General features: G+C 48.7%; 1 protein-coding gene across 1 annotated transcript in view; it reads right to left on the bottom strand.

Moving 5' to 3' along the window:
• The window catches only part of Bace2 (beta-secretase 2), a 57,653-nt gene that overhangs the window by 13,945 nt on the left and 21,138 nt on the right, over positions 1 to 22,570 (bottom strand). The window contains exons 2-6 of the mRNA XM_090349497.1: positions 18,458 to 18,546; positions 9,214 to 9,430; positions 4,879 to 5,007; positions 3,793 to 3,927; positions 3,204 to 3,305 (exon numbers count right to left, since the gene is read on the bottom strand). Of these exons, the coding sequence (XP_090205623.1) occupies positions 3,204 to 3,305; positions 3,793 to 3,927; positions 4,879 to 5,007; positions 9,214 to 9,430; positions 18,458 to 18,546 (672 nt within the window). The remainder of the gene's footprint in view (positions 1 to 3,203; positions 3,306 to 3,792; positions 3,928 to 4,878; positions 5,008 to 9,213; positions 9,431 to 18,457; positions 18,547 to 22,570) is intronic.

Below are 22,570 nucleotides of genomic sequence, written 5' to 3'. Positions count from 1 at the left end.
CAAAGCACAGATGGGTGTACTACCTTCCCCGGGCCACTCAGCAGCGGGCAGTGGCCACTTAACAAAGAGAAATCCTGAAAGCTCTTTGGGTCTCCTTGTTCTCTAGGTCTGAAGAGTTCAGCTAGGTAGCTGCCTTCTGGTGGGGACCAGAGTAGGTGCTGCCATTCCTAAAGACATCTCACTCCTCTTCAGACCTCAGCATGGATGCCACCATGTCCAGGAAGCCTTCCTTGTCTCCTCTGTGGCACCAACATCCTGCCAAGCCCTTCTCCTGCTCGGCATTCCCCCTGGGCGGTGCACAGGGACACTTCCTGGGCAAGGAATCTGCATTTCACGCTCATCTGAGTCCTGGGGGCTCGAGCTCCAGGGGACAGCCGAGGACAGGCTTGGACCCTAGAGCAAGTAAGTGGAGCCAGGGGCAGAGCTGGCATGAACCATGAAGGGAGAGGACAGGCACAGGGAGGGGACAGACCAGTACAGAGAGGAAACAGAGGGGAGGAGGTGTCACGAGAGTCAGGAGGAGGGGAGGGCACAGAAAATGGAACTGATGGTAAAAAAGGGTAGAATAGCTACTTGAAGCTGGTGAGGTGCAAATTACAAACACTGGGCAGGTGTTGGCAGGTGCCCACTGCTGGCCCTAGGACCACAGGTGTGTCCTCCCAGTCTACCAGCGTGGCTTTGTGTGGCTTCGGATGTGGCCACGGGGAAAGTGCTGGTGTCTGCACAGAGGAAATTGATCTGAAAGGGGCCATCACAGGGAAGCTCCATCAGACCAGGGCATGGGAGGAAACGATCCCCTTGAAGGGCCTGGAAGGCAGGCCCAGGGCCCGTGACACACACCGTATGCGGTGGCGGTGTGGGGAGTGAGGCTCAGAGAGGGCTGAGATTTGGAGTGTAGCTCCTTTCTTTCTTTCTTTCTTTCCTTCCTTCCTTCCTTCCTTCTTTCCCTCCTTCCTTTTTTTCTTTCTTCTACCCTCCCTCCCTCCCTCCCTCCCTTTCCTCCCCCTCTTTCTTTCTTTCTTTCTCTGTGTTGTATGTGACAATCCTAGGGCTTGAACTCAGGGCCAGAGAGTTGAGCTTTTGTACTCAAGGTTAGCACTGTACTATTTGAACCACAGTCCCACTTCCATTTTTTTTTTCTGTGATTAATTGGAAATAAGAGTTTCATAGGTTTTCCTGCCCTAGCTGGCTTTGAAGTGGGATTCTCAGGTCCCCGCCTCCTGAGTAGTTAGAAATACAGGTGTGAGTCATCAGAATCCAGCTCTAGTTCACTCCTTAATTAGAAAGGAAATGCAGGGGATCAGGAGTTTGGCCTAGTAGTTAAAGTGCTTGCCTAGCACTCACAAAGACCTGGGTTCAATTCCTCGGTATCACATACATAGAAAAAGCCAGAAGTGGTGCTGTGGCTCAAGTGGTAGAGCTCCAGCCTTGAGAAAACCCAAGGACAGTGCTCAGGACCTGAGCTCAAGCCCAGGACTGGCAAAAAAAAAAGGAAAAAAAAAAAAAGAAAAGAAAGGAAAGGAAAGGCAGGGGTGGGCCCTACAGCCCAGAAGGTAGAAGGAACAGAACAGAATTCCACACACAGAGGAGGATTGGGCTCTGGCCCGAGGCACAGCCTGGGTCACTTCTTCTCGACACATGAAATGTGCTGAAATGAAATCACAGAATAATTACAGATTGGGCACACAAGTGTCATTAGCACCTTCCTGCTGCCGCAGGCTTTTCTTAAGTCATCCGCTACTGAACACAGGCGGCAATGAGCTCAGATGTGGGTGCCTGAGCCTCGTGCCAGCTGCCTGTGCAGGACGTGGCCCTGGGCTGGCAGAAGCTGGCGGCTCACCTAGCACTCCACAATCAGCCTCTGGTAAAACATTTACAGCTCAGCGCATCACAGCTACAAATGCCAATTCTTCAGAACCCACTGGTACCACTTCGGAAATAGGTATAAGGTGGGTGCCTGTGGGTCATGCCTGTAATTTTTGTCATTCAGGAGGCTGATATCCAGAGGGCTGCAGTTTGAAGCCAACCTAGGGACAAAAAGTCTGAGACTTGAAACTAACGAAAGCCAGTCTAGGCTGAAGGTATGGCTCACCTCCAGGACACCAGCTGGACACACAAACGGAGCGTGAGGCATTCCAGCAAGCATTATACTTTTATGGCTTTAGAGGCTGGGCTGGCACTGGAAAAGCCTTGTGCTCTGGTTTTGACCTGTGACCCTGAACAGAGCTTCGTGTCGTTGCTGGTCATTCTGATCAGGCTGCAGATTGTATGGCTGTTCCTTAGCTTTTGAGGTTTTGGTTAGGCCATCCAAAGCTCTCTCTTGCTTCCTATTTCTGTTGCAATCTCCAATAAAGCCCTATCTCTCTACCATTTCCCCATCGACCATGGTTTGAATTTGGCCATCTTTGGGAACGGCAGCTGCTGTGGGCACCAGCCAGGCCTTGTGTAGGGTACCCTGGCAAGGCCCCCAGAATGTAACTCGGAACTGTTTACCAAGGCAGAAGAGATGTTTATCTGGTATCTCCAGCAATAGTAGCTCTTGATTACCAGGTGCCAGCCAGAAACTAGTTTGGGCCATTTCACTCCAGACCCTTTTGGGGGTAGTTTAGCTGCTATGTCCAGCTTGGAGGAAGGTTTGTTTGGGGGGCTGGATGGTTTTGTTTTCAAGGCCATAAATAGACTTTTTTGGTTGTTGTTTTACAAGTCCTGGTGCTTAAACTCAGTAACTCACACTCTGGCTTGCTTTTTCTGCCCAAGGCTGGTGACTAACATTTAAGCTACACCTTTACTTCCGGCTTCTGGTTGGTCAGTTAGAGATAAGAGTTTTCCCAGGCTGGCTTCGAAGCATGATCCTCAGATCTCAGCCTCCTAAGTGGCCAGAATTACAGGTGTGAGCCACTGGCACCTCGCCTGCAACTACAATTTTATTGGCAATTACTCTTACCACAGATAAAACACTTCTATGTCAATGGAACTGATATTTAGAATAACAATTTCTGCTCACTCAGAGCCTAGCCCCCTGAGGTGAAAATAAAAGCATTATTGCAAATAAACATCTAAAGCTAAGATGGTATCATAATTAATAACTGAAAAGAAAAAAACAGTATCTAAATATTCAGGGTTGCTGAAAATACTCAGTGCTGCTTCTAATGTGGGATCCAAGCCAGTGTGTTAGAAGATTCCAGAACACGTGGAGAACTCACCAGAGATGTGCGGGCCACGGCTTCCACCACAGCATCGAACACCTTCTGGGGCAGGCGGAGCAGCGTGGTGCCGCTATCCACGATGGCCTTGTCTGCATTGTACTGGAAAGGGAGGGAGGGGTGACTCTGGGTACCGGTGCACCCGATCCACATCCCTCCCACCACTCTTGGCGAACCTGTCCTCTACAGACTCGTGCCTGTGCCTCGCATGCAGCTACAGGACTCAGAGACAATGTCCACAAGTAAGGAATCTGAGAGCCAGGGGACAGAGGCACATGGCCCGGTCCCCAGCCAGAGCTCTGAGGTACTCCCTCACCTGGTACAGCAGAAGGCACATTGTCTTCAGACCTAATGACCCACGAAAAGCCACCTTAAACACAACACAAAACTAGCTTATCCTAACTTCCCAGTGATTCAAGGTGGGGACTCTTCCTCTGTGGACATCCCACCCACCCACACAGGCCTGTCCCTCCTTGTATCATGAACTTCTTATCTATCCGCAGTGGAGCACAGAGGCACCTGATAGGTGGGCAAGTGGACAGACAGACAGAGAGGCAGGCAGGTAGGCAAGCAGTGACCACACACGTACCTCCCGGCAGTCCAGGTTAAGGCTCTGGCCTCCGATTTCCAGTTTCAGAATCTCTATTTGGTAGTACCACTCCTCCTTGATGGGGGTATACCAGATGTCTCCTTTATATAAACTTGGTTCTATCCCACCAAGGACCTGGGGAGATAAAGGGTCATGGTGTTAAGAGGACGAGCCCATGGACAATCATGTTTCCACAGAGAAGCTGGTGTTCCCCAGTTGGAACCTAGATGCTCACTTTATTGTGATGTGCTGATGTAAATCGAGATGCTTGGAAAATCCCTGTTTAGGTAATGTGGGGGGAATAGTTTCTAGGGGTCATTCAAGACTATATCCTGCTCTACTGGACATCCAACTCCAGCTTCTCGACATTGAAACTCCCTTGATAAATGCAATACAATCACTTAAAATGCTGGCTCACCATCCTTTGGCTCCTGGGAGGGCAGAGAAGGGGAAAGTGATGGAAGAGCTTCCCTAATCAAAGTATCACCTTGCAAGAGTGGATCATATGACATATCCCAGGCTGCCCTGTCCCCTTCGAAGGGGACAAAAAATGTGAGTAAGAGACAGTGGCTGAGGCAGAGGCTACTAAACCTGTAGCTCATTCAGAGCCCAGAGCAGCCGTGCTCAGCTGAGATAGGCACTTTTTGAGTATTCTTCTTGTCTCTTTCACTTGAGATGCTCAGTGTAGGGTTCACTAGGGTAAGGTCAGGACATAGCCATAGGGCTGACAGCTCTGACTGCTTCATGTCGTATGCATGTGTACATTTGGGGATGGGAGAGAAGAGGAAGAGAAAGGACATGTACACCCATCTGCCCTCAAGTATGCAACCTGATAGACACAACCCCCACCTGTCTCAGTTCCCGCTGGTCCCTCCCTGCCCACTGAGAGCCATTCACTGGAAAAAGGGGGAATAATTCCACTACCCCATATTACCAATGGTTTTGAAGGTGTGTAACAAGGATCATGAAACTACAGTGCCCAGGCCCGACTGACTAATAGTCCTCACCAACTTTGAACGTGAAACAGAAGCAACCCCACCAAACTGTGATTTTTTTTTCATCCCTTTAAGACTGAAAGATACCCACAAGACTACCTCCGTTGGTACCAGATCCAGCCACTGGCAATCCGGCCCCACACATCTGCATGGAGAAAACATTGGGAATCTTCGCTTGGGCCACCAGGGAATCAAAGAAGGTTTCCAGCGAACTTGATGGCTGCAGAGGGTGGAGAGAAGAATAACATGGAGATTCATGGGCCGATGAGGGCTTGGTGCTGAGGATGAGGTACTTTTAAGTGTTTCCTGGGCTAACCAAACCTCAGCAGTAGCAGCCTTCAGAGGTCTCGCCCTGCCTTTGCTCGTGGAATTGCTCTGTTTAGGGTTACACTGCTGTCATGCTTCTCAGCATCATGCAGTGTGAGGTGTGGTGGAAACCATAGAGGAGGGCCTGGATTCTGATCTCAGGCACCCACACCACAGCCATCCATCACGCACAGGCCCGAATAACCAGGGAAAGTATGTCTCGTTCTGGGACATTGCTAGGCTAGGCTATGCCAGCTGGACCCCAGCATTCAGGAAAGCACACAACTCATGAGTTTTAAAAGTTTGTATATTTGGCCAGGTGCCAGTGGCACATGCTTGTAATCCTCCTAATTACTCAGGAGGTTGAAATCTGAGGATTGCAGTTCAAAGCCAGGCCAGGCAAGAAAGTTCATGAGACTCTCCAATTAACCACAAAAAAAAAAAAATCTGCAAGTGGAGCTGTAGATCATATTATAGGGTGCTAGCCATGAATGAAAAAGCTTAGGGATAGCATCTAGGCCTGAGTTCAAGCCGCAGGGTTGGTCCGTGAATGCACACGCACATACACATGCACATATACACACTATATTCTCTGCTACCAAGTCCCAACACAACTACTCTGTGCCCTGCCTCTCCCTAGTGCCACTGTACACTCCCAGGACACCCCATTTCTCAAGGGAAGGGAGACTAGTCTGCGAGTGTTATGTTCTGGGGGGAGGCTGGGCGCAGGGCTCAGGTGATCATGGAGGCAGCTAGTGATAGACTTGGGTCTAAACTCTGGCTGGGTGCTGTGGTCTGTAATCCTAGCTATTCAGAGGCTGAGATCTGAGGATCTGAATTTGAAGGCAGCCCAGTCTATGAGACTCTTTTCAATTAACCAGCCAAAAGCCAGGAGTGGGCTGTGGAGAGTGCAAGCTTGAGTCATAAAAGCTGAAGGACAGTGCCCAGGCCCAGCTCCAGTACCAGCACAAAACAAACAAACACAAAACTTTCGCTTTGACAGCAAGGGGATATTGGCTAGCTACCACAGAGAATAGTCAAGGTCTTTTCTTTGCTTTTTTTTTTTTTTTGTGGGTCTTGGGGCTTGAAATGCCCATGGTTCCTGAGCTCTTCAGCTCAAGGCTACCACCCTCCCCTTGGGCCAAGCCCCACTTCCCTTTTTCTAGAGGTTAACTGAAGATAAGAGTCTCTGGTCCTTTTGTGCCCACGCTGGCTTTGAACCTTGATCCTCAGATCTCAGCCTCCTGAGTAGCTAGGATAACAGGTGTGAGCCACTGCACCTTGCATCTGGTTTCCTTTTTTTTTTTTTTTTAAAGAAGGAGGGGGTCTCTTGCTATGGGGCTCAGGCTGGCCTCAAACGTGAGGTCTTCTTGCTTTAGTCTTCAATGCAGCTAGGATTACAGGTAGGAACTACCATGCTTAGCTGAGATGGTCAACTTTGTGTGTCTGCCAGTCCTGGGGCTTGAATTCAGCATCTGGGCGCTGTCCCTGAGCTGCTTTTTGCTCAAGGCCAGTACTCTACCACTTGAGACACAATTGCACTTCTGTCTTTATCTGAGTAGTTTATTAGAGGTAAGAATAGCAGACTTTCCTGCCCATGCTTTCTTTGAATCACGCTCCTCAGACTTCAGCCTCCCGAGTACCTAGAATGACAGGATTAAACTTGCAGCACCCAGAGAGTTGTCAAATCTAACAGCCTAGTTGCCTCCATGCTGCAGCCTGCTCTGATGCTCATGGTCATTCTTAAGGAATGGACTTGAACATGAAAATGAGAGTGTGGAGTTCCGATATCAACACAAACATCTGCTTGGTCTTCGTAGGTGGCCACCTGCTTGTTTCCATGTGGGCTCTGTAGAATCCTGTGGTGGAATGTGGCTCAGTGGCTGTGCCATGTCTGAACTGTCTCGTCTGTGGGTGAGGGAAGGGCACGCCTTCCTTCCTCAGAGCCACCAGCAGTGTGAGCACACCTGGAATCCACACCCAGTACGCTGACATACACCATGATTTGTTCCTCTATGATCCCGTCTGGGAAGTGTACCAGGCCTGTGCCAGGGCTTGTGTGAGCAGTGTGCAAAGAACCTGCTGGGAGGTGGAGAATAGGCTGGGAGGCGGAAGATGGATGGCGACACCAGCTGTCACTCTTCACTGGGCCCTGCGCTCCATGGAAAGATTTCAAAACAGTTGCTCCAGTGGCTCATGCTTGGAACCCTAGCAACTCAGGGGGCTGAGGTATGAGGAGCACTGTTTGAAGCCAGCCTAGAGAGACATATCTGTGAGACTCTTATTCCTAATTTACCAGCAAAAAGCTAAAAGTAGGGGCATGGCTCAAGTAGTAGAACACAAGCATTGAGCCAAAAAGGGCAAAGGAGAGCAAGAGGCCTAGAGTTCAAGCCTTAGCATCGGTGTATGTACACACACACACACATGTGCACGCATGCATGCACACACACACACACAGACACCAGTCCTGTAAGATGCCCCCTGGGTTTCTGATACAGTCTGGCAGGAAGCATTAGGAATTATCTGAGGGCTTGGCCACCCCGTGTCAGAGATGCAGTGTCCCACGCCACCAGGCAGGCCCCTGCAGACAGCCCGCTGCCCACGGTCTGATGGTTGGCTCCAGCTGGGAGCACACGTGAAGTCAGCTGTTAGTCATCTTGCAATTGCACAGATGAGGCGAAGATGGTCATGTGGAGAGGCCGGCCAGCCTGCAGAAAGCCCCGAAGCAGCTCATTTTCACAGGAGCGTCACACAGGACAAACGCCCAGTAGGCGAGGCTGGGTCTATCATCTTCAGAAGAATAAGCAATCAATCAGCTCCAGCTTCTCATCCTTCCTGCCCAAACAGTGGCACACACAGGCGACATTTCACCCACAGGCGCTGAGGAATGTAAGCTTCCTGCCCAGCTGAGAACGTATTAAGCTTGCCCACGGTGCCTAGGACAAAGAAGCTTTTAGCCTGTCCTGGCAAAGGGACGCTTCTGTTATCACTGCAACACTTGAGTGCCCACATCTGCAAAGTGGGGAGACGTGGCTTCCGAGGAATGCCTGGCTTTGTGAACTCTTTCTTCCTGGAAGTGGGGAGGGGACTCCCCACTTGTACCACAGCTGATGGATGGAAGTGACCACTTGTCTTACAAGATGGACGAACAGTTCTTTTCCTGGGACCCTCCTGGGCCAACGGGGCAGTTGCACTTTCTTCCATGCTGGGCTGGCAACCCTCCAGCTGCAGATTGCCTGACTGGCCCACTCTTCTGCACACCAAGTACAAGTATTCAGTGGATTCCAGTCTCTCTTACATACTTGTGAGGGTGATCATGTTAAAATGGGGTGGGGGGGGAGATGGAGAGAGACAGCGGGGAGGGAAGGGAGCGAGGAGAGGAGACTGTGCCATTTCTCCCTGGCTTAGTACTGCTGCTCTTTGTCAGGACACCCTGTCAGGACTGGTTACAGGAGTCTTCTTGGAGGTACCTGGGGTGGCTGGAGAATGGCCTGGGAGGGGACTTTTCCTGCTGGTGGCCTAGTGTTTCTGGAAGTCCCCTCTTCTAAATACCTGGCCATTTTGTGCAGGTATTCCCTCTGCATTCTATCCTAGTCCACACTCCTGTGGACTCCCATATATCAATGTAACTTAGGTCTGATTTAACACTTTTAAGCTGTAGAACTAAAATGAAAACAAAAAGAAAAAACTCAACAAAGCTAATGTCTCATCTTCTAAGAAGGCTCAAAGAATTGCACCATTTACCATAAGTTGCAAACATTTCTAGAAATGTCTGTGAACAGTGGTCTGTTGCTTACTTGATTTGTGCCAATCCGGAAGCTTGAATGGGGGCACTGTCCTGAGATTTTTGCTCGAGGTTGGTGTTCTACCACTTGAGCCACAGCTCCACTTCTGATTTTTGTTGGTTATTTAGAGATAAGAGTCCCACAGACTCTTTGAACCCTGATTCTCAGATCTCTGCCTCCTCAGTAGTTAGGGTTACAGGCGTGAGCCATTGGTGCCCAGCCTGTGGTCTGTTGTGACCACATGATTCTCACCGGCCATGTCCCAGAGCGGCCTCTTTCATGGGAACTTTTCAGTGAGATCACGTGGTTTGTGGGACTCGGTGACGCCGTCTTACCTTGGCCAGGGAGGCGTAGGCAAGCCCCAGGATTCCATTCCACTTAATCCCTGGCAAAAAGAAATTCTCCGACTCAAAAATGGTGGCAATGTTGACGAGAAAAGAACTGTTGAAGCCTTTGGGGATGGTGACCACGTCCTCTCCCACCATGCCCGTCCAGCTGCCTTGCGTATACTTGACAGTGACGTCGAAGCCCTTGGAGCGGTATGTGCTGGACCTGCAAAAGGGAGGGGGGACCTCCGTCAACAATTCTGTCCATAAATTCACATTCTCTGTCTTCTTATAGTGCTGGGATCAAACCCAGCACGGGGTGCATGCTAAGCAAGGACTACCATGGAGCTCTGCTCCGAGAACCTGCTCCATACACCATCTAGCACCGATACTGGGTCACCACAGGGAACACCGCTGTCCTAGCGCTGTCTCTGTGAGTCTTACTGATCACCATGTGGACATGGTGGCTATTCTCCCTAGACTGGCAAGAGGGGTTTGATGTCGGTGGATGGGAGTATTAACATGTAAACCTTACCTCTCCCTCGCGCCAAGCCCAGTGGCTCACAGACATCACTTAACCTTATTAGTTTGGGAAGGACAGGGCCGGCTCTGGGTACCTGCTGGTCCCTTCCTGGACTATTACTCTGAGCATCTACAAGGGGAGTCCAGAAGGAGGCTTTATAGCAACAGGGCCTCACCTCCACACAGTTGACATCTGTGACAAATAAAGAGCAAATGCCACCCCCCCATGCCCTGGGGCTCAGGTCCTTTTCCTCAGAGCCATGGCTGGCCCTGGTGTTACAGGCTCAGTTACTCAGCAGTGTGTAACTCTGAAGGTGAGCTACCGACACTACCACAGACAAGGTCAGCCTGCACAGTAAGAATGGAGAACATGAATAAAGTGAATTCATAAAATTCCGGGCAGGGAGCCAGATGCTGGTGGCTCACGCCTGTAATCCTAGCTACACAGGAGGCTGACATCTGAGGGTTGTGGTTCAAAGCCAACCTCGTCAGAAAAGTCTGTGAGATTCTTATCTCTAATTAATCAGCAAAAAGCTAGAAGTAGAGCCGTGGCTCACATGACAAAATACACTGACCCTGAACAGAAAGAAGCTAAGGGATGGTGCCCAGGCTCTGAGTTCAGGCCCTAGTATGGGCATGCATGCACACACACACACACACACACACACACACACACACACACACACACACACACACACACACACACACACACACACACACACACACACACACACACACCCCCATCCAGACAGTGATGGCTGAGTTAGAACTACCTAGCAGCTAGGGGTGAGTAAGTAACATAGTGGGTTGAAGTTGAGTTTTACTTGCATGAGACTCGAAGCTCTGTGAGAAGAAACATCCTGGATAAAAGAAAGTGTAAAGTTCTGGGGTCTCCAACTGCTCAACGTTATTCTTATACCTAGGTGAGTTTGAAACCTTTGTGAAGGCTACAAGATGCCATTACTGGCAGTATCTGGGCATTCAAACCAGCCTCACCTGAGAAAATCATCAAGTTCAGAGGTCATGGTCAAATTATCAACTGAACACTTGGGGTATTAAAGTTTGAAATCAGGGCCTTGCATTTACATCATTGTAACACTAAGTTTGTGCCAAACTACCACAGATGGGTAATTCACTGCAGGAAACCAGAACTAGTGCAGTGGTGGTGGTGGTTGCGGTTGTGGAGGAAAGTCACCTCAGAGATGGTTTCACTTTTTACTTATCTCCTTATTTTTGGCACAGCATGTAGCTTTTGAAAATGTCAACTGTCTTTAACCCATTAATTGTTCTGCAAATCAGATCCTGAGGATACATGCAGGAAACAGACGGAAGCTCGAGTACAAAAACAGTCATTACATTTTATTTGCAATGGTGAACCACTGGAAACTACCTAAATGTCCAGTAAAAAGGAAGCAATTGAGAAAACTGTGGTAAAAGTCAAGATGACGGATTGAAGCTGTAGCAATGATAAAGGAGTTTTATTAAAACATTTTAAATAACAGGAGAAAAATTGAGGTCAAAAGAAAAATTTGGACCTACAACAAAATACTACTTAAAACTACTTATTATAGTTAAATAAATAGCAGTGGCCACCATAACAGGATCTCGTGACATGAGCTGTAGGTTTGACCTCTCTGTCCATATGGCTACCACAGGTTGGACACCAGTGACTTACGCCTGCAACCCTAGCTACTGAGGAGTCTGAGAGCAGAGGATGGCAGTGCAAAGCCAGTCCAGGTAAGGAAAGTCTGTGAGATTCTTACCTTCAGTTAACCACTAAAAAGCCAGAATTGCAGTTGTGGCTCAAATGGTAGAGCGGCGACCTTAGAGGGCTCAGGGATAGCACCCAGGCCCTGAGTTCAAGACTCAATATGGCACACGTTCGGGCAACACACACACAAACATGGTAACCATGTGTACATTCTTAGAATGTGATGGTGTACTAATAGACCTGGGCTTTTATTTTGTATCAGTTAATTTAAATAGCTTCCAGAGACCCATGGACCTTATCAAAAACACAGTCTAAGGCAATGCAAAAAAAAAAAAATTCTAAATACCTTGTCTCTGGGTTTCTTTTACCAAACCTCAAGGAGTAGAATCTCAGAGAGGAATTGTAAGCAACTCTGTGGGTTGTTAGCTTGTACCTTCCAGAACTTTAAATGAAAACAAATCCTCTATGTTCATTTTCTAATATCCTGAATCTTGGCACTCAAGGCTTTGGCCTTCTACTTCTCTTCACACTAATTAGATAGGTAGGGAGAGGCACTGGATGGCTTCTCATTTGCAATGTCCATTTCAAGAGCTCGGAAACAGCCACCAATCAGAGACGCAACAGTACAGAAAAAAAAAAAAAAGGTCCACTTGCAGCAATCAAAACACTTTGGATCAAAATGTGCAAAATGTTCTTCCTCTAATGAAAGAGTTCAAGCACTATAGGACTAAAATGTGAGATCCGCTGAAGAGGAAGACAGCTGTAGAAGAAACCTTAAATGGAGAGAACAAAAGGGCGGCATTAAGGGCAGGCAGTCCTTAGGTTGGAACTTTGCAAGGGTCAGAATCTACCTGGATCAGAGGACTGTTCTGTGACTCTAGATGTCACCAGGGCAGAATGGGATCCTTGAGACCCTGCCTGGTGGTTCATTAATGGCCTCATCAATGCTCAAGGTTGCAAAGCAGACAGTCCCCTTTGGCACAGGCCAACAAGAAGCAGGCTTGAGAGATTATGCACCTGAACGATGGAGAAGACCCTTCCCTGCCACATGGAAGACATCTGCTATGAGTCCAGCCTGATCTCCTTAGAAAAGTCACCAGGTTCTGGGTTTAGGTAGCTCTCTGAGGATTAAGGTTTGTAGCCAGCAGGGGCAGACAAAGTAGCAAGACACATAACATATCTCCAGCGAATTAGCAAAACAGAGACCAAACCTGGAGGGAAGGTATGGATCAAGTGGTAGAGCACTAGCCTTGAGTAGAAAGAGTCAAGCCAGAGTGCGAGGCCCTGAGTTCAAGAGCCCATACTAGGTGACACCAAAAGTCAGTAAGACTTTAGGTCCCCAGCTCCACTGAGAAGCTTTGCCCCAGATGGAGTATGGAAATGACATTCTGGTGGAAATGTAAGCTAACAGAGTCAAATGTAAAATAACAGAGTCAAAGGACACACACATTGTGTCTTTTAAGAGAAGCCGCATGGTTGGAGGTAATTTTGTTGGCTAAAGAAAGTCATAGCCGGGCATGGTAGCTCAAGCCTATAATCCTAGCTACTCAGAAGGCTGAGATCTCAGGATTATGGTTCAAAGCCAGCCAGGGCACTAAAATATGTGACTCTTATCTCCAATTAGCTACTAGAAAACGGGAAGTGGGGCTGTGGGTTGGGGGCAAGGCAATAGCCTTGAGCTGAAGAGCTCAGGGACAGCATCCGGCCCAGAGTTCGAGCCCCACAACTGACAAAAAAAAAATGTCATAAAACCTACTTAAGTTTCTACAACAGAAAGAGCCAAATATATTGATTGAAGGGCGAACATCTCATTCCTATGAGTCGTTAAAGAATATTAAGTCAACTTCTCCCTGCCAGGAGACACTTAAGTATGGAAGTAAAAGGTTTTCCCTGAAGGGCAGCAGTGACCAGCACAGATAAGACAGATAGATGTAGGTTGCTAGCTTTACCACAGCTATCAATCTAGAATGTTTATCCATAGATTTTACATCTCCCTTACTGTTTTTAATTCCTTTATAAAATCTTACTAACTACCCATATAGGAAATATTTACTTTTAAAGGGTATTTTTCACTACTCTTTTTTATATTATATTTTTATTATATGTCTCTCCCCAGCCCCTAATATCTCCAACATCTCTTACAGCTAAAAGAAAAACGTGATGTTTTTTTCTTTTTGTGGGTTATGGGGCTTGAGCTAGGCCTGAGTGCTGTCCCTGAGTTCTTTAATTCAAGGCTACTGCTGTGCCTGGGTGTTGTCCCTGATCTCAAGGCTACCTCCCTACCCTTGAGCCAGGCCCCACTTCCCGTTTTCTAGAGGTTAATTGGAGATAAGAGTCTCAGGTCCTTTCATGCCCGGGTTGGTTTTGAACCTTGATCCTCAGATCTCAGCCTCCTGAGTAGCTAGGATTACAGGCGTGAGCCACCGTTTCCGTGCCATGCCAGCTAAAATTTGATGTTTTCTGATTCTGATCCTCTTCTGATTTGATCATGAACACAGATCCATGGAATTTCCTGTCCTTTTTTTCAGATAGGTTCAACAGTCTACTCTGAGCAGAAGTAGCTATACATTCCTTTTAAGATTAAATGGGGTCAATGTCACTTAGGAGGGAAATAGAGTAGGATAGACCAGGAAAACAGGAAAACTATATCTATATATCTATAATTTTATATATTTGTTACACAATTTATTTATATATGTATAAACAAATATCAAAAAGGTCAGACTAAAGTAAATTGAAAAAAAACCCCAACAATAAAATCCAGGAAGTAAATTGAAAAAGCAGATAAACCCTTCCTGCTCAAGACTTCCTCTTCAATATTTAGTTACAAGACTGCGAGATATGGGCGGGGCTATTTAACTCTGCCTTCTCTGAAATGGTAAATATCCAAGAACAAATAGCTAGGGCAACATGTAGCCCGGAATGTTCCACCTGTGTTTGGAGCAAGCTTCAGCATCTCATCCACCAGTTGTGACCTAGGAACTGGTCCAGCTCAGAAAGCACAAAGGCTACAGATAAGAACCTCTATTTTGAGTCTTTAACTCAGGATATTTCTCTGTCCTCTCTGTTTCTCCATCCTTGAACCCTGTAATACTGAAACAAATTCTTGTAAAACTTTCAAAAAAGTGCAACCATTTTTTTTTCCTTTTTCTTCCTCATTGTCTAGTAACTTGCTGGGGTATTGACCTTGGTGGAAGATGGCTTGAAATGGAGCCCAAGTATAAGAATGACTCAGAGTAGCCTGCTGTCTCCTTCTATTAGTCAGAGATTTTGTCAAAGAATCTGAGCTAAATCTCCAATTACTGTGCAATGCTTCAGGAAGCACTGCACCTGAATATCCAAATATCAAGTCTGCAGACTTCAAACAGAGTGTGATGAACCAGCCAGAAATCTTATCATAACTAAGAGAGATCAGAGGCCCAAGCAAATAGCAAAGCATCACAGGATAGGAAGCCACATCTCACAAAAGATAGCTTTTGCAAAAAATCAAGAGGCCAGAGAACATTCTCAAAGCCTACTGAATTCAGTGGTTCAAATTATTCCCAAGTAGATGCTCAAGACATCCGAAGGCATCGGATATAATTTCCTTTGAGAGTAAGTATTTACATCTTTGCAATAATAATTCAATGGTGATTAGAAGCTCATTGTGAGCTGGGAGAAGGATAAGAGAGAGAGGGGAGGGATAAGAGAGGGAGGGAAGGAGGGAGGGAGGAAGAGAGAGAGAGAGAGAGAGAGAGAGAGAGAGAGAGAGAGAGAGAGGAGAGGGAGAGGGAGAGGGAGAGGGAGAGGGAGAGGGAGAGGGAGAGGGAGAGGGAGAGGGAGAGGGAGAGAGAGAGAGAGAGAGAGAGAGAGAGAGAGAGAGAGAGAGAGAGAGAGAGAGAGAGAGAGAGTTAGTTTTCCTTAAATTTCGACAGTGGTGCTAGGTGCCTATGATTCACACCTGCAATTCTAGCTATTCAGGAGTCTGAGATCTGAGGATCATGATTTAAAGCCAGCCAGAAGCAGGGAAATCCTGAGACTTTTATCTCCGTGGCTCAAGTAATGGTAGAGCACTCAACCTCACTAGTTAAAGCTTGGGCGCTGGCATGCTTGCCTGTGCACACTCCCCTCTCCCCTCTCCCCCCCCCCCCCACATTCTCCAGGGCAGGGTGTGCAGCAGGATGAAGCTGATTAGAGGAAAGAGGGACTTTCCTTCGTCACGTGGGCATCTTGTGGTTGCCAGTTCTCATTTTGTTTACAAGGAGAAGTGGATAAAGGAGCATCCTGAGTAGGCAGAAAGCTGATAGGGATATCTAAATTCTTTGGGGGAATTAGAAAAGGAGAAGGCTTAGCTGTCACATGCCACAGAGGTGAACCCTTCTGAATGGGCAATGGGGACCTGCTGTTTAAATGCACACCTGGCTGTGGGCACAAAATTCACCCCATGAGCCCCATCAGGAAAACCAACCCATTGTGCTAGTGCCTCCTGGAGACAGGAAAGTCACCGCCGCAGGGCCAAAAGTGCCAAGTGGACGTGAAGGTCACCTTCCTGCCCTGATTTTTGCTTCTCTGTTTCTAGGACCGTACCTTCTGTCAACAGATGTGTAATAAGAAAGGAAATGACTGCCAGGCTGGAGGCCAGGGCGGGGGCTGTGAACTAAGTCCTGAGCATTCCAGGTGCATGCTGCAGTTCACGGGGAAACTGAGGGCACAAAGTGGAAACACTGCCCAGCGGGGACTGCCCTGCTTGGGAAATCGGGTTCTTGGTGAGGAAGGTTCTTCCCTGAAGAGGGGAGGTTTTGGAGATGTATGGGGGTGTTTTCTCTGCGTTTGGTGGGCTAGCACCAGGCTCTTCAGGAGGTGTAGGAACTAAGGATTGCCTTCCTGTACCCTCCCTGAAGCTCTGCTGAGCACCCCACGTCTGCCAGAGCCCCCCTCCTTTCTCCTGTGGCTCCGCATTTTCTACGTCGACCTCAGGGATTCACCTGTGTGTAACTATTTTTTCTTCCCCTTTTGAACTTTACCAGGATTCTTTGGAAACCTCATCACCAAGCCACACTGCCACGGGTGTCTGAGTCTAACTTATTAGCAGGCCCCACGTGTGTCCTTGTCTGTGGATACGAGCACAGGGCTGCAGCCCTGCTTTCTGTCTCCAGGTGTGAAGGGGCCTGCACACTTGGCCTTCCTTTTCTTCCTGAGGGTCCTTTATTCAAAATACTTGGGAGCAAAAACATGCCATATTTGGGATTTGTTTTGAGGAAGATATTTGCAAATATGTAATAAACTATGTTAGGGAGGGAGGGGCCAAGCCTAAGTTTGATGTTCATTTTTGTACAACTTGATCCCTATAGCTGAGGGTGATTTTACTTAATAGGTATGGCACTTTGCCTGCATTTTGTCTGGGACCTACCACGCGAGGCGAGGGGTGGGATTTTCTGCTTGCCACAGCATGGTGGTATGGAGACCTACCATCTTAGGTTCTGGGGATCCAGCTCTCCACATGTTCTCTGTGTATTTCTTTGGGACACTTAGAATTAACTATTAAGTGAGGTATATTTGATTTCATTTTGAAGACATTGTTACAGAACAGGCCACTGCTTTTCCCTAACTCTCTGGGCCACATGTAGAAAGAGAGAAGCTTGGACCACCCTGGCATCCTGGCCCAGGCCCGTGCAGAGCCGGAACAGGACACGGGGGCTCTGCAGGGAAGGACGTACACACATGGGAACCGGCCCCTACTGCAAACACATAGAGCCACACCGCCCACGTCTGTACACACATTTGTGGTTATAGCAATGAATTCTGGGCACTTATTAATGTTCCTAGTTCCAAAGCAATCACTGGGCAGGTGTCATATCCGGGAATATCAACAATGAGACCTTATCAGCAGAGGGAGGCCAGTGAGAGCCTCAGTTCCTTGAGGGGAGCCAACCCCACTGCTCTGTAACCTGGGCCCTGGCAGCCCCCTGCCTTCTCCTCATCAAGCGGGGATAGCGGGGCATACAGGGAACCGTGTCACTCCCCCCACCAGAAGAGAGCCCTACATACAGTGTGGGTTTCCGGTATCATTTTTGTTTCCCTTGCCACAAGTCACCAGATTTTGTTAAATTGCCTGACATCTTCAAAAGCCTCCCAAGTGTCTCTTGCCTCTCCTTTTCTCCCAGCAAAAGCTAGCCTTTATTCCTAGAACAAAAACACTGTGGCTAAGAAGGTGAGAGGAGGAAGAGATGAAAAGGGTTTGCAGTAGGGCAGTTCTCACACAGCAGATAATTCATGACCCTAAAAGCAAACTGCGGCTGGGCTGCGTTTACATTGTAGTTTCATCAAAACAGATGGGACATCAAAAGGTGCACCGTTTTCAAGTGGCTTCAGGTTTCCAGAGGGAGTGACCCTGGATCTTGGGGTTCTTTCAGAGCTAGATGGGGCCATGTGGCCTCTGGGACCTTCCTCCACCCCAGCTGAAGCTTGTGCTAGCTCCAGACAACTTGCTGGTCTGTCCCTAGAAGCTGGTGGGAGCCCCTATCTCACACCCTAGCAGCCGGTGGGAGCCCCTGTCTCACACCATAGTGCCATGACCTGTCTCCAAGGGAAGTTCTTCCCAGAAAGAACTCCATGAGTGACACCCACCCTCTCCCGAGCCCTGAGGCTACCTATACACAGGCGGGTTTCCCCACATGTGAGGCCTCAGCTGGAAACTCCTGCCCCATGCAGAAAGCTAAGTACTTCTTACCATGCTTCCTGCATGGCCCAGAGGGGCTGCAATCAACATCAGAGGGCCGTGAGCTTCTTGCACTCCAGTGTGACTACAAGACAGGCATGCGAAATTTTGCAGAGCAAACCCTGGGTGACTGCACCAAGGCTGTTAATAGAGCCCTGTTATGGATCCTCTGGAGTAGAATACAGACATGTTTGTACACACACACACACTCTCTTTTCTATACAGACACAGCCCCCTCAGAGAGAGACCGTCTTTCGGTCATTTTTTAAATTTTTTTTGGCACCACCAAACCCAGTCACGTCAGCTACAGATCCATCACTTACCTCTCTGAGTCAAAGTAGGAGTCTATGTAGGAATGGGGAGACCCCGCCACGGCGAAGTTACTGCTTCCTGTGTCAACGAGAATCTGCAGCTTTTAAAGTTTCAGAAGGAAACAAACAAAAAACAACAACAACAGAAAGCATGGGTTATTGGAAGAAAGCAACTGATTACTGAAAACAATTAATCATTTGGCAAAAGCCTTGTAATAATGCAGATGGTGTGAAAAGGTTGTTATAAGGTCTGACCTTGCCATAGCCTCGCCCTCTCCTTAGAGACACAGTTCTGTGAAATAATGGAGGTTTCCTTTCCCAGATGCTGGCACGGGCAAACCAGGTCAGGCCCCTTTTGTAACACTGGAGTGCCTTCTTGACATCCCAGAACTATATGGCCTCCCTCCCTCAGGACCCTACCTAGCCTCCTGCTGGAAACGGGGGACCCTTGCTTTTCTGCAGAGCATCTGGGGACATCTGTCACAAGTTCACTTTCTAAAGCTGTATTGAAGTGTAATTTTTCTATGGTCTTGCATGGACGGTGGCATGTCTATAATCTTGGCATTCAGGAGGTGGAGGAGGGAAAGTTACCGATACAAAGCCAGCGTGGGCTACACAGCTCCCTTGTTTCAAAAACAACAGTGAAAAGCTACAGGTTCCTGAACAGGGCTTGGGTAGGGGATGCTTTCAAATCAAGACAAGGAAACGTCTAATATCCCGTCAAGACCCCATCCCTTCTCTGACATCCGTTACTAGACTGACTTCAGGGGTTATAAACGTTGCATAAATGTAAGCAAGTAGTTCTTGTCTGTACCTCTAGTGTGTTTGGCTTCTTTTGAGACTCAGACACACGCAGTATGCCTCTATCCATTTTCTCTTATCACTGAGCGGTGTTCTTATAGAGTCTCCTGGTCTTTCCTGCGTGGGCTGACTTTGAGCCACATTTTTTTTTTTTTTTGCTTAAACACAAGAACAACAACAACAGAAAGAAACCATCTCTAAGCAGATGTCCGCATCAGCTTCCAACAGCCAGGAACCGAGGCTCCGTTTGCTCCATATCCTGGAGGAAATGCTTTTATTCAAAAATTAGTCTCACTTTAGCCATCCCAGAGAGTGTGGGATGGTATCTAAGTAGTCTTCACTTGTAATGACACCAAGTAGATACCCGGTGTGTTCTGGCAGCGTATCTTCCCTGTTAATGATGCATCCAAGGGGACCGAGTGTGTGCCAGTCACGCTACAGTCCCAGAACAAGCACAGCCTTAGAAATAAACACAGGACAGGAAGATAAAGCCTGGCACCCGGAAGATCAAGTCTAAGAGGTTATAGGCAACCAGCCTGGCACTGGTGGCTCTCACCTATAATCCGAGCCATTCAGCAGCCTGAGATCTGAGGACTGAGGTTTAAAGCCAGCCCACAGAGATGAAGCCAGGGCATTTTTATCTCCAATTAACCAGGCAGAAGTGGCAATGAAGCTCAAATGGTAGCCTTGGACAAAAAAGCTCAGGGACAGCACACAGGCACTGAGTTCAAGCCTCAGAGATAGCACTAAAATGAATGAAATTACAGGCAGAGAAACTGGAAGAACAGAGAAATGTTTTCTCATGGCTTATTCATTGGGACTTGGGTTGTGGCTCTTGCCAATGGCCTCAGTTTGGTTGTCTGGTGTTTTCTCTTGTGTGTGTGTGTGTGTGTGTGTGTGTGTGCATGTGCATGTGCATGCACACTGGTCATAGGACTTGACCTCTGGGCCTGGGTGCTGTCCCGGAGCTCTTCAGCTCAAAGCTACCCCTTGAGCCTCAGTGCCACTTCTGGTTTTCTAGTGATTAATTGGAGATAAGAGTCTCATGGACTTTAGTGCCTGGGCTGGCTTTGAACCACGATCCTCAGATCTCAGCCTCCTGAGTAGCTAGGATTATAGGCATGAGCTACCACACCCAGCTTAGTGTTTTTCTTTTTCCTTTTTTTCCCTGTTGGTCGTGGGGCCTGAACTCTGGGCCTGGATGCTATCCCTGAGCTCTTCAGCTCAAGGCTAGCACTCTACCACTTGAGCCACAGTGCCACTTCTGGTTTTCTGGTGATTAATTAGAGATTATGAGTCTCATGGACTTTAGTGTCCAGGCTGGCTTTGAACCAGGATCCTCAGATCTCAGCCTCCTGAGTAGCTAGGATGACAGGCGTGAGCCACTGGCCTCTGGGTTAGTAGCGGGTTTTACTTGGCTTTAACGTCTTCCTTCTGGATTTGAGGTGCCACAGTTTCCTCCTTTAGCTCCATCTTCCCATATCCTCACAGCTCCTGTGCCCCAGCCCCAAGAACCCCCAGGGCTCAGACTGGAGTTGCTTCTTCTTGGCCCACTCTGGGTGGAGGGACTGGACTTTCCATGGACAAGGCTCTCAGACTTCCTGTCATCCCTGACTCACCCCTGACTCTTCCTGCCCCATACGTCCATCCAGTGTATCACAGCCCTGCTGCCAAGTCAAAACCCTGTTTCTGTGACTGAGTTATTCTGTAGAAAGGGGGTCTTTACAGAGTTGATGGAGTTAAGAGGAGTCCACCGGCTAGTCTGACTGGAGCCCCTATGAAGACAGAAACCCACAGAGGGCACAGTGGGACAACAGGCAGGACCAGAGAGATGTAGCTGCAAGATAACAAGGCCCATGACCCCGGGGAAGAGGCGAGGTGGGCTCTACTGAACATCACAGACAGCCTGGTTCTGTTGGCACGTTGATTTCAGTCTTCTGCCCTGCACAGTTGGGAGAGAATAAATTTCATTTCAACCAGCCTAGGAACCAAGTCTACCACTCCAGGTCTGATCTGATCAGGACTGAGCTCCACTTCCTAAACCTGCCCGGCCACGGAAGGCACCGGTGCCAGGCCGCACAGAAAGGGGAAGGACCCGGAAGTAAAAAAAGAAACCAAGCCATTCAGGGTCATTTAGGGAAGTTTAGAACTTCAAGAATGTGTATTTTCGTAGGCACAGAGCATTAGTCACTCTCAAAACAAGGCGAGGGACACACCCGCTGGAAACATTCTTTCTCGGTCATTAAAAGTCACAGACAATACAAAGCTCTAGATTCTTCTGGTGCCCATTGTCAGTCTAGGGAGCAGGTCAGCTTTCAGGTATTTCCTGGGTCTCACTGACCGGCTCTGCTGGTGCCCAGCTCCACCCTCACCCCCCAGCAGACAGCCCAGCATTCCATCACACTGAGCTCTCTTGCACAGACTGCACTATTGTCCTGTGCACAACAGCCCCAGTGAAGGCCGACTCTCCCAGCAGATGTCTGCTCTCCTTTCCTGGGTCTGGAATTCTTTATGAACACCCCCATCTTTGTTCTGCTCGCCCTCACCCCTCTTCGCTGTTCCACTGCAAAGGCAGGCCCCACAGACACAGGGCAAGGCAGATCAAGCAGTCTGCAGACACATCTTGTCACTGCCTAAGTCTTTGCAGGGCTCTGCCAGCTGGCCATCCCAGGTGATCATTTCTAGTCAAGACCTGGAGCGAGATCATCCTAAAGAAACAGCCTTGCAAGCAGGCAAGGCTGGGCCAGGACATGCGGAGTCAAGGGACTGAGTAGCAGACGGAGGCCCACAGCACTCCTGCACGGAGAAGCTAGAAAGACCCTGAATACCCAGCTCTCCTAAGGCCACTGTCTACCCCACGAGAGGGATCGAGGCCGCAAAGACAAGACGTTCGCCCTTGCCCAACCTGTCACGTGCTATGCTTGAGCCGGTGTGTGGTTGCTCCTGCTGCCTCACCCTTGCCTTCCATGTGCTCTGTCTCCAGAGTGCTCTGGGTTCATGTCCCACCCCTTTGTGGACAACTTCCTGCACAGGCACAAAAAGAAATGGGTGCACTGCCCTCTCCTGCCACACAGCATCCTGTGTCCCCTCTGACTTTGGGACTGAGCCTGGGTTGACCCAGAGTGCCCACACTCTAAGAAGCAGCCTGCCGCCCAAATCAATGACAGCTGGTAGATGAAAACCTGCTTCTCCCGGTAGGGAGCCAACTCCCAGGGTGCCCCGCACCCCCCAATACTCCCTACTTGCCCAACTTGCTCCAGGGTGCCCCAGCTGGGTCTCCTGCTGCCTTCCTCCATGCCCCAGTTTCAGATGGCTGCATCCCTC

The sequence above is a fragment of the Megascapheus bottae genome, chromosome 1, assembly GCF_031878675.1.
Source record: "Megascapheus bottae isolate mThoBot1 chromosome 1, mThoBot2.hap1, whole genome shotgun sequence".
Classification (NCBI taxonomy): domain Eukaryota; kingdom Metazoa; phylum Chordata; class Mammalia; order Rodentia; family Geomyidae; genus Megascapheus; species Megascapheus bottae.
The sequence above is the reverse complement of the archived record's forward strand: the minus strand, read 5'-3'. Positions and strand labels throughout refer to the sequence as shown.